This window comes from Vigna unguiculata, chromosome 6 (genome assembly GCF_004118075.2).
Source record: "Vigna unguiculata cultivar IT97K-499-35 chromosome 6, ASM411807v1, whole genome shotgun sequence".
Taxonomy (NCBI): domain Eukaryota; kingdom Viridiplantae; phylum Streptophyta; class Magnoliopsida; order Fabales; family Fabaceae; genus Vigna; species Vigna unguiculata.
The window spans coordinates 28,003,305-28,015,050 of NC_040284.1; the positions used below are offsets into that span (position 1 = coordinate 28,003,305).

The 11,746-nt window shown below is 29.3% G+C and overlaps 1 protein-coding gene across 1 annotated transcript; it reads right to left on the reverse strand.

The window, feature by feature from the left end:
• Positions 1-7,192: 7,192 nt before the first annotated feature.
• LOC114187947 (1-aminocyclopropane-1-carboxylate oxidase) lies at positions 7,193-9,359 on the reverse strand. Its single transcript, XM_028076385.1, has 4 exons — positions 9,122-9,359; positions 8,783-9,009; positions 7,979-8,312; positions 7,193-7,792 (listed from the first exon to the last, which is right to left on the reverse strand). The coding sequence occupies exons 1-4, from the start codon at positions 9,224-9,226 to the stop codon at positions 7,505-7,507; spliced, it is 954 nt and encodes a 317-aa protein (XP_027932186.1). The 5' UTR covers positions 9,227-9,359; the 3' UTR covers positions 7,193-7,504.
• Between the last annotated feature and the right edge of the window lie 2,387 nt (positions 9,360-11,746).

An 11,746-nucleotide genomic window follows, 5' to 3' on the forward strand; every position in this document is an offset into this window, starting at 1 on the left:
GTAAAACAGTAAAATAGTCAAATAGTGTTCATGTAATGAATGGATGAGTGAAAAATAAAGTATTGAATAATCAAATAAAAGTTTTGAATTCGATATTGTTTTTTATTTAACGTCACATGAATAGGTGAAAAATATTTTTAATCATAATTAAAATCCTAACAAAGCTATAATTAATAAACATGTAACATAAAAATAAAATACTAATAGAGAAATATATATATATATATATATATATATATATATATATATATATATATATATATATATATATATATATATATATATATATATATATATATATATATATCATGCAAGTTTGAATATCCACCATTCTAGCTCCAAAATAACATGGAAAAATGTAGAAACAACTAATACTTATGAAATTGAAATCAATAATAGAAAAATAGAAAAGTTGAATCTAATACAAACACGCCATGCAGTTTTGATAAAGCTGCTTCAAACTGATTCTACAATCTTTCAACAGTGCAGTGGAGAAATCAAGGCTGCAACAGATAGTAAAGTAGATAACAGGGTCCAAACACAAGCAAAAGAAAACAACTGTTGAGAAGAAAAAACAGGGAAGTGGCACTGTGATGAATGATGATATATGGAGACTTCAGGTGTTGGGGGTGACGAGGGTGACGTATATGAAAGAAGCAACTATTATAGATCTCATACCTTTTCTTCTGGACTAACCTAATTTCTACAATCCCAGGTTCAATGCATGTTAGGGTATGGTGATTGGAAGAAAAACATGGATGCTGCTATTTATTATTTTATAAGTTTTCAGATGATCTCAGATTCACCTACAAAAATAATCATTGTGGAAACGAACATGCAAGAAAACTCAATACAGTATCTCCTTTGGAGAAGTAAAACTATACATTCTGGATCCAATTTCATATGAATGACGAGTGGCTTTGGAATACTGTCCATGTTTGCGAATTGGCATCTGAAAGAAGTAGCTGGACAAAGTATCTGAGCTCAAAAGGAAATTCTTGACACCTTTTTTTTCAAAGGAAATACTTGGAGTACGTAGTTTTCCAGTTGCTTTTCTTAAATTTTGCTGAAAAAAACTCTTAGCAACCGAGATTTTACTTTTGGTAATTGCTTTCTCAGAATCATCAGCTTTTTAAGAATGAAATTTGCACACCGAAGAACAGTGAATTTGTTGAGCATTTTGGTCCATGAGGTTTTGTTTTATGCGGGCATAGGTTGAAGTTGTTACTTTTGGAGACGTGGTTTGATGTGGGTGAAGAATGCAAGGTGTGGTGGAGCTGAATCAGTTTCCGAAAAGAAAAAGCAAAAGTAGAAAAGTAAATGCATGAATACCTCTGCACTGCAGGCCTGTGCTCTGTGATGGATTGTTTCAATCAGGGAAAGGAAGTAGCATAGTGTAATCAACCGATTCGTTGAAACAAAGTGTTTAGGATAACTATATGTTGCAGTGCATGGCATGATGATGATCGTTATGTAGCATGAATTTAGGCACATGTATATATAATGTTAGGTTTACCGAGGAGGTTTTATGGAGCAGATATAACATCAATGAGACATGAATTAACCACATAAAGTATTAATAACACTCTCAACCAAAAATTTTAAGGCAATGGATTTATGAGTCTTTATTGTTATATGATGTTCTACTTTCTTATTTTTATCTAATGTGGAATTTAAACTTACACTTAGATTTCTAAGATGGCAAGATGATTATTATGTAGCATGAATTTAGGCACATGTATATATAACGAAAATATATCTTCAAGTTTCAGCTTATACATTTTTTTTTTCATTACGTGTCTAGTGGGTATTTCCCGAAGAGGAGAATCGTAAACCTTCTCCCTGCAATTGCCTCTTACTTCTTAAACCTGGAATCAATTATTGGAACAAAAACTTAGGTGTTGCTTTTAGCATCTTATGCTTTGTTTCATTTGAGTGATGCAAACTTTTTTAAACTTCTTTTTATTAATATATGTCCATAATTTTTATAGCCATTTTTCAATTTTATTAATTTTTTATAATCTTCATTTGTTTAGAAAAACTCAGTTCTTATAATCTTCGATATGCACGGTTCATTGCGTGATGCAGATCAGTGAAAAAGAAAGGAACATTTAATTATTAGGTTTAGGTTGTGGATGGATTAGGAGTGAAAAGCTGGTTTACCGGTTAAAATGAAGAGAATATAGGAAAAGGTCATGGATTAAATCTCTTCTCCTAAGAAGGTATTATGCATATTTTTATAAATAATTCTTTTATAATTTTAATCATTCAAAAAAATTTATATAAATAATTCTAAATCATTTATATATCATTTTATTTTATTTTTAACATAGAAGAAAATTTTATAATCTAAATTTTTTATCTATTAATTTATTTTAAATGTCACATTAGTCAATTCAGTCACAAACTTCGCTTTCTAATCTATTTCAAAATTAGCTTCAAATCCCTTAAAAGAAAAAAAAAATACCAACTTCATCATCTAATTCATCTAATCTCTTCCTTTTCCTCCTCTAAATCAATCTATCATAAAGAAAGCACCCTTAACTACAAGAAAAACAAACAAATATCAATACAAACAAAAATGATTAATATCTTAATTTTATTAATCTCACTAACTAATATTAATTTTCTAAATAGTGTTTTAATTAAATTTAATAAAATAAAAAAATATGCACACGATTTTACATCGTATTTAAGGATTAGATTTTACGTATAATCATAACATAGTAGCAATGGCGGAACTAGGATATGACAAAGGGAGCCACGACTCCCCAATTTTTTTCTTTGAATTTTATATATATATATATATATATATATATATATATATATATATATATATATATATATATTTAAAATTATATTATATATTATTTATATTAAGATTATATTATGGAAAATTATAATAAAAGATAAAATAAAAAATTTTAATAAAGACATTAATTTATAAAAGAGATTAGGGTTTTTTTTTTTTACTATAAGATCTTTCCACCATGTAAATTATCATAAAAGTGTCTGAAGAGAGATAAATACAAAGAGATAGATTGGAAAATAGAGGTTGGAAACACATAGATTGAGATTCTTGTATACATTCTTGCATGATCTCTCACAAATCAAGGTTAATATCTTATTATGATTTATGTATGTTAGTTAGTTTATGATTCTTTTTAGGATGTTTCTTCCAAATTAAGTTTATCCCAAATTAATATAAACCCTAATTATGATTTTAGGGATTCTTTTATGAAATTGGTATGAACCCTAATTATAATTTTTCCTAAATTATTATAACCCTTAATTATGAAATTTAGGGATTTTGTGTTTTTCGCTACTTATGGTAATTTTTTTTTAAGTTTTGAATTTATATAATATTGCTTATTTAATTAAAGTAGTATGAGTTTTGTTATGTTTTGCATTGTGATAATTGTGATTTGTGAATATAAATTTTATTTTTTCTAAATAGGTGAGAGGTGATAAATTTATATTAGAAAGATTATGATAAAAAGTAAAAAAATTGATTCCTTTTTTCAAAGAGGAAGATTTGTGATGAAGATGAAAAAGAAATGCATTTATGTTAACTAAACTTGAGAAATTTAATAAGAACCAAGAATTTAAGACAATATAAAACAAATCTCTAAAGTTCTCAGAGTTACATATAATGAATTTAAAAATTCATTAGAATGTGATATGGGAAAAACGACATCAAATTTAACAATACCACAAAATCAAATTGATGAGATACGAATGACTTATCTAAAATGGTATTCATGAATTGATATCATGATATAATAACGAATGATAGTAATATTTTTTTGAATTCTACTATTATGTGTGTTTGTTTTAAGGAGAAGAAATGAAGAGAAAAAAATGAATAGTTTTTTTTTTAAAGAAAAATTATATATAACAAATCTAATTTGGCGCCCCTACAATTTTAGTCCAAGTTCCGCCACTGCATAATAGTATCAAAAAATCATCATACAAAATTGTAAAATGTTATAAAGTTACGTTTTCTTTGATTCTTGTTGTTATACTGAATTCAATTTAAATTAAACCTAAACCCAACTAAAAACTAAAAAAAAATGTATTTTTACGTGTGTAGTCATCACATTTCATCCACTTATAAATTAATACAATTATTGTTAAAATTCATTTTCCAATTAAAAATTAATACAAACATCACAACATCACCCAACTAAAAATAATGTAATTTTTTTTTTGTGACCATTTTATCTACGAATTTTTTTTCGTAAATAATCCATAGGTAAATTAATCTTATGTACGAATTTTGTGTGTTATTTACGAATTTATTCGTAAATAATTACTTATCAATAAATCCATAGATAATTACCTACAAATATGTTTATAGGTTCTCATTGGTACAATTTTGATCATATTGGTTTTTTCCTATCTTATCAATCATCAATATATTATAATTTCTCATGAAATTAAAAAAAGAGGCACCAATACAATTGTAATGAAATTATAATATATAATTAAGAGTAACACATATTAAAAGTATAATGTTCATATCTAGATTTAACAGTATCACGGCTACAAAGATTTATCCAACCATCTAAATAAAAATACATCCAACCAAACACGATCATATATATATATATAAAAGAAAAACTAAAGTTTCCTAACACTGATAATCAATATAATCAAGAAGGTATTTTTGTTATTCTTTATGATCATGTTGCTCTTGATTTCCTTGGTGGTAAGTATTTGCTGGCTCAAACATATTTTGTGTAGCAGTGGTTAGTTTAAAATCTTCCTATTGAAATAAGACATATTTGTATTGAAATAATAAATAAATAATTCAAATGCATTAAATAATATATATGAACAATTGAACTAGTTTTCAACAGCTTGTTAAGCCTTTTTATAGCGACAAAGAATAGCTTTTGTGTAACAAAACTATCATAATTTAGATATCAACTTTGTATACCGACTGTATTAGTAATGATCGTATTATACTCAGATCAAGATTTAGATATCAAGTAGTATTATTAAGATAAAAATTTAATTTGTCAAAAATAGATAAAACTAAATAATATTCCGTTTATTATTAGTTTGTAAGATAATAGAATCATTAAGAAAAAATAAATTTCTAGTTATTTTGAAAAGTATTTGTTCCACCTTTTACAATAAAGACGTGTGTTTTTATGTTTACAACTAAGAAGAAACTTTCATTTTGTAAAATCTTTAATCATCAATAAATCACTTTATAAAAGTTTGAGAAAACAATATAATTGGCGCATCACACATACACATGTCTAATCTCAAAACTAAAAAGCAAAATCCCATGAAAACAATATTGAACTAATATGTTGAATTAACGAACAATTACCACAATTAACGAACCATTAACTCTTCAAAACATTTTTTCACATAATTAAGGGTTTTATAACAGAATTTTTTTTTGGCGAACTGGTGACAAAGTCATTAAATAGATACTAAATTTGGTAAATCATTTCCTTTATAATAATAATAATAAGATATAAAGTATTTATACATTCATGTCTATGTGTACTATCTGTTATCGTGTTATCGTGTTATCCACTGTCATTTTTCTCGTACTCACCAAAAAAACTAAATAAAGCTTCAAATTAATTTTCAGTGGTTGCGGGTATGTTTCTTCTTTGGACACTATTTGCATGGCGGAAGGCATAAGGATAAAATCGTTATCCTTATATTAAATAGAGAAGCATAATTACCTTAACAAGTCACCTACGACTGATGTTTTATTTATCTTGCCTTGTCATTTTCATCAAAGATTTGTGTACTGTCATGAGTTACATGGTAGCGTGTCTTTTTGACGCCAAAAGTTGCTGCTCTCAATGGGAATGCATTATCTTAACTGCACAACCGCAATTTTCTTTTCTCGGCCAACACATTAAACTATTAATCTTATATCATACAAGCTCATACCACAAACTCTCGTTTCAGATTATCAGCGATAAAGTAATTTTGTGTTTGAGTTATTAGATATGTATGTTGTTATAGTACAAAGGAAAACAATAACATATTGAATTATAGAAAGATTGTTTTTATATTGAAGAAATTAAACTAGATTTGGAGGAGTGGTGGTTGTGGTCCCACTACAGCATTATGAGTAGTAGAAATTCCCCATAAGAAGTTTAAAAATGAGGTTGAAGAATATAAAATTAAGAAGAATCATCTAGTTCTCTTATGAATTGCAGTGACCTACTTTCCCCCGAATTCTTTAATGAATTTCCAGATGCTACTGGCAGCCATTCAGTGTTGGGTTTGAAATCCAAGGAAGCTGCTTTCTTACCAACTTTAGATTGCCAACATGATTAAAATTCTTGTTTGGTCGCTATCCAATGCTTATAACTTATCATTATTGTGCCTTTCGGTTCCTCAAATGGAAACTTAATTAATTACCAATCAGAAGGATTGGTATTCTCCCCTGTGAAGAAAAGTAACCACATTAATTAATAGCCCAACATGGAATTCAACCTTTTTTTAAGGTACAAAAACAAGACACAAACAAGACTTGAATGTTTGACATAGACGATGAATAAGACGAATGACATCCGAAATGCACGTTTGGAGTAATTGAAGTTAACAAGGGAGTGGTTACTCAATAACGATAGATTAAAGCTTTGCGCTTTTGCCTTTACATCACATCATCAACTATGAAAAACCAAAACCACGGGACATGGTACTCAATCCAGATTGGAACAAGATCTGACAAGTGGGTTCGACAACTGTTGCTACATGTGTCCATATTTTACGTGCATATTCAACTTAACTGCCCAAAATAAATCCAAATAACCATTGTTTGTAACGTCATCAAACTAACACAATTGTTCAAATAAGTATACATTAATTACATCAAGTGAAAATCATCTTACCTTTTAGTATTTCCATTTATTTCTCAATTTCTTCTGTCCCCACTTCCCACAAAAAGAAGGGAATAGTTGATTAATAGTGCTAAGAGTCGTCAATTCCCTTTGGCCACTTCCAAACTTTAACTGTTTCCACTCTCCACTTTTCCAGTGGGTATAATCGGAGTTTATGTTGCCTTTATTTCAATGCATGCAAAATATTTATCTTTCTCTTCTAAATCACAAGAAAGGGGCGATAACATTTATCTGTTCATATAAAAAGATAGAGAGAGAAAGAGAGAATATATATAGTACTGTTCACAGAATCATAAGGCAAAGAAGAATTATGAGAGACAGATTCTTGTAAAATGGGCAAGAGGAGGTTACTTTCTAAAACAGTGTATCACTACATCGCATTAACTTGACCATCATATCACAGATCACACACACACCAACTAAGATCAACCTAATACTTTATTTTTGAACTAAATATTATATATATATATATATATATATAAGGTTTGATTATACTGCACAAGCTTCCATACCAATTATCAAGGGCATCAAACACTATACGGTGAGCTGAGTAGCCTTTGTTTATTATTAACATAAACACACATACGTTCCCATGCTTATATAATATATATTTAAGAGGCTCAAACTGTGGCTATGGCACCCACATCAACGCTTGACACGGCCTTCATAGCTTCAAACCTTGGCTCTTTAGCCTGAAACTTGAGACCAGCATAGAGCTTCATGTAATCGTTAAACACAAATTTCGGGTACACTTGGCTTGTCTCATCCGATTCCTTCACCAAGGCTGGTGCGGGAGAAATGACAGCATCATCTCCGGGGTTATAGAAGGAAGCCAGGGACATTCTGGTGCCATCCGTTTGAGCAATGACTCGGTGCATCACACTCTTGTACTTCCCATTGGTTATGACCTGTTAATGTCAGATAAATTATTTAGAGGAATTAAAGCCAAGAATAATGCACTGAAAGCCAAGGCTATGTATGAGTATATATGGTGTTGGTGTGATCTGTGATTGGAACGTTTATGTTTTGTTGTATGAAGAAAAGTGACAAGTGAGAAACATTATACGGTAGTGGGGTATGCAGTGTGTATGTACCTCAAGTTGGTCACCAAGGTTGATGACAATGGAGTGACGCATTGGTGGGACATCGATCCACTGCTCATCCTTGAGGAGCTGCAGTCCACTGACCTTGTCATCTTGGAACAGTAGGATAATGCCACCAGCATCGGTGTGAGCTCTTAGACCCTTTATCAGATCAGGGGTAGGACAAGGAGGGTAGTTGCTAACTTTCGTCCCAAAATTTGGACCCTTCGATCCATAGAACACCTTCTTCAGGTACCCTTTCTCCAGTCCAAGATTCTCACACAGCAAGTCAAGAAGATGCTCTGCAAGTTTCTCCAATTCCACTGCAAACTGCTTCATTATCTTCCTGAAACAATAAAACATTAAACATAAATCAACAAGGGTGTCTAGTTTGGTAGATCACTGCATGGATTGATTGAATACAAGTTTACAAACATAAATTTGAAAATGGATTCCATATTTTGCTTTGCTACTTTTTCTTTTTTTGTTTCAAACCAAACATAAGCTGTGGAACTACCTTATATATGGTGAAACTTAGTTTATTATCGGATAAACCTGAGTTGAAGGTAGGGAGAGGAAAAATGGAACATAGCCTTACAGTTTGGAGAGTCATAACATCCTTTCAAAATGTAAAACTAAAGAAAGAAAACTTTGGTTAATTTTATTGTTATATGGGTCTGATTGAAACAAGTTTGGTCTTAGTTCTGTGTTGAAATTTAGATTGAAATAACGAAGGAAGGTTGATTTCCCAAAACTGGGTTTGCAAACAAGTTGATTCAAACTTAAAAATATACAGTAGATGTAATTAAGTGTGACCTGTAGTTTTCATCAAGATCTGTGTTCTCTGAAACATTGGAGACTGGGAGATGGCGCAGAAAAAAGGTGCTTTCCCAGTCCAAGTCATTGATTTCTGACTGAACTGACTCAAGACCTTTGTTGGCCACCATTTCTTTGAACCTGTGCTCCATGGTCTTCTTGTAGTGCTCTTTTGTTAACCTCTCCACGGTGTCCATCAACTCAATGGATATACCATGGTTCACCAACTTCAAAAACAAACACGCAAAACAAAGTTAATTAGTTAAGCCTTTTTCACAAGAACTCATGCATGAGAAGATTTGATTGGTGAGTGGTGAGGGACGTATGTGATAATAGTACCTCAAAGAAACCCCAGTTCTCACAAGCATCTTTTATCATCTCCATGGCAGCACTTCTCTCTTCAGTGTTAAGCTTCCCCATGTCAACAACTGGAAAGTTTGCCATTTGTTTCTTTCTTTTCTTTCTATCGCTTTAAAAAACTATGTGATTGTGAGTATATGCTGTGATCTGCAATTTATAGCCAATCTGCTGTATTTATAGGCTTAAATTCAAGGAGAGGCTAAGAAAGGAAGATGTTTATTTAATTTAAGAAAAGAGAAAGTTGTGTGCGGACGCATGTTGCCTAATTATCTACTATTCTTTTTTCTTTCTTTTTTTCAATTTTCTTCCTTTTTTATTATAAGGTAAATCAAATTAAAGTAAGTTTACAAGAAACTCTAACTAGTGTGCGAAATGTTTAAGAATTAAAAGATGAACTAGAGAGGTTATGTACACCAAAACTCGCATGGTTTTATGAACAGTATTTTTTTCTTTTGGCTATCTTTGGTTCAAACATCAACCAACTTGATCCTTTAAATACTTTTGAATAAGAAGAATGAAACCATAAAAAGCACTAAAATATGGGAGGGGTAACCACCGGTGACAGCTATCCTATAATCATTATTTTTTAAAGTAAAATATTTCATTCTTGAATTTGAATAGATATGAAATTAATTTTTATTTCATTCTTTTACGTGCAAAGTCACTCTTCTACTCACCTCTTATTATTTTAAATATTATTTTTTACAAAAAATAAAAATTATGGTAAAAAAGTATAATATTATTAGTTATTCAATATCATTGACAGTGTTTTGAATTCAAAATATTTTTAAGTGAAAAAATAAATATGAAATAATAAATATTAAAAAGAGAGAGAAAATAAAAATTGTATCTTAAAATTTATTTGATTTAATAAAATTATGATTTTCTTTTTGCTTAAATATAATATATTATTCGAACAAAATCCGAAAAAATATATAATCAAATTGTAATTACCAAAGAGTATACGAAGGACTCAAGTGAACTTTACAAGTAAATAAGATTATTTTGTTTGATTTCTTAATTTATACCATTATCTAAAGAGGATACACCATAATGTAACTTCTTCTGTGCTATCCTATAATTATATGGTATTATCCTTTAATAAATGAGAATTATTTATTTATTTCAAAATAACTAAATAACTTCTCTCTTTTTTTTAAAAAAAAAAACCTGTTATATATTTTTTAATACTATTTTTTCAAAATTATACATATTTTAAATTGTATCGTTACCTATTTTATAATTAATTACTCATAAAAAAACTACAACTATATATATATATATATATATATATATATATATATATATATATATATATATATAAATTATATATTTTTTAAAATAATAAAAATGTGAATACACGTACCTAAATAAGTTTTTTTTCAATAAATTATAAATGTTTCACTAATTTTTATAATGGAAAGGGATGAAGATGTAAATGTGCATATACTCAAATTAAAAATTATTAATGGTATTAGGTAAATGAAGATATTTTTCATCAAAATCATAATAAATTCAAAAATACCTATTTGTCACATTCAATCAAAATAATTAAATCATTCAAAATTCAATTCACAACGTTTTTCTGTTTAAAATGAAAATTTAATGTACTTTAATTCTCAATAATGTATGAATGTAATCTATTTGATATTCTAAAATATATCATTTTATTTCAATATAATGTCATAATATATCATATTATGTACACATTTTGCACAATTCAAACACATGGTATTGTCATGTGCCACCATATACTGAGTTAAAATACTTACTTTTTTAAGTTTGCAGGATGTTACATTTTGTTTCCAAACAAACAAGATTTCTTCTCTTTCATGAATAAAGTATTAATCACACTTTTCATTAGAGTTGAAGTAATAGGATATGGTCTTCTCATGTCCAACTTCCTGGTAACTTCCTGCAAAAACTTTACATTCTATCTCTTCATGAAATATATGATATCGATAAGATCTTGCTTACTTAAAGGGATAGGCAACTTCTTTTGTTTTTGTTTTTTGTTTTAGAATATTAGAGTTTTAGTGCATGCAATGGCAGGTAGAACACTTAAGTAATCTGAATTTGAATTTTTTTGTTTTTTTTTAGAAATTATTAAATATAGAGGGAACCAAGTTGGGTGGGAAACATTAATATAGGGAAAAGAAAAAAAAAATGGTAGAAAAATACGAAAGTTTCAAAAGACAGAGCAAAAACTCGTGGAGAATGTATGTGTGCACATATTGATGGACCCCTACCACCTTTGTCACTGAAAATTAATGTGACCATGTTCTTGGTTAAGAGTTTGAGTGATCTTGGGTTTTGGTAGGACATGTCAATGGGACCCTCTTTCTGCGTTTTCTTTCTTCATTACAATTTGACCCAACCCCACAACCACAAGTGGCTACACCAATTACCACCTTTCCTCTTACACGCACGATTCAAATGTCTTTTTCGGTTTTCATTCTTTCTATCTTTTTTATCCTACAAAGTATTTTAAACTCTCTTGTCTTTTTTTTCTTTCAGAAACATGGTCACGTTAATGAAACCACGACGAAAAGATCTAGGTAGCCTCTCTCATTTGTATACATCCCATAAAGATCAGACATAAAT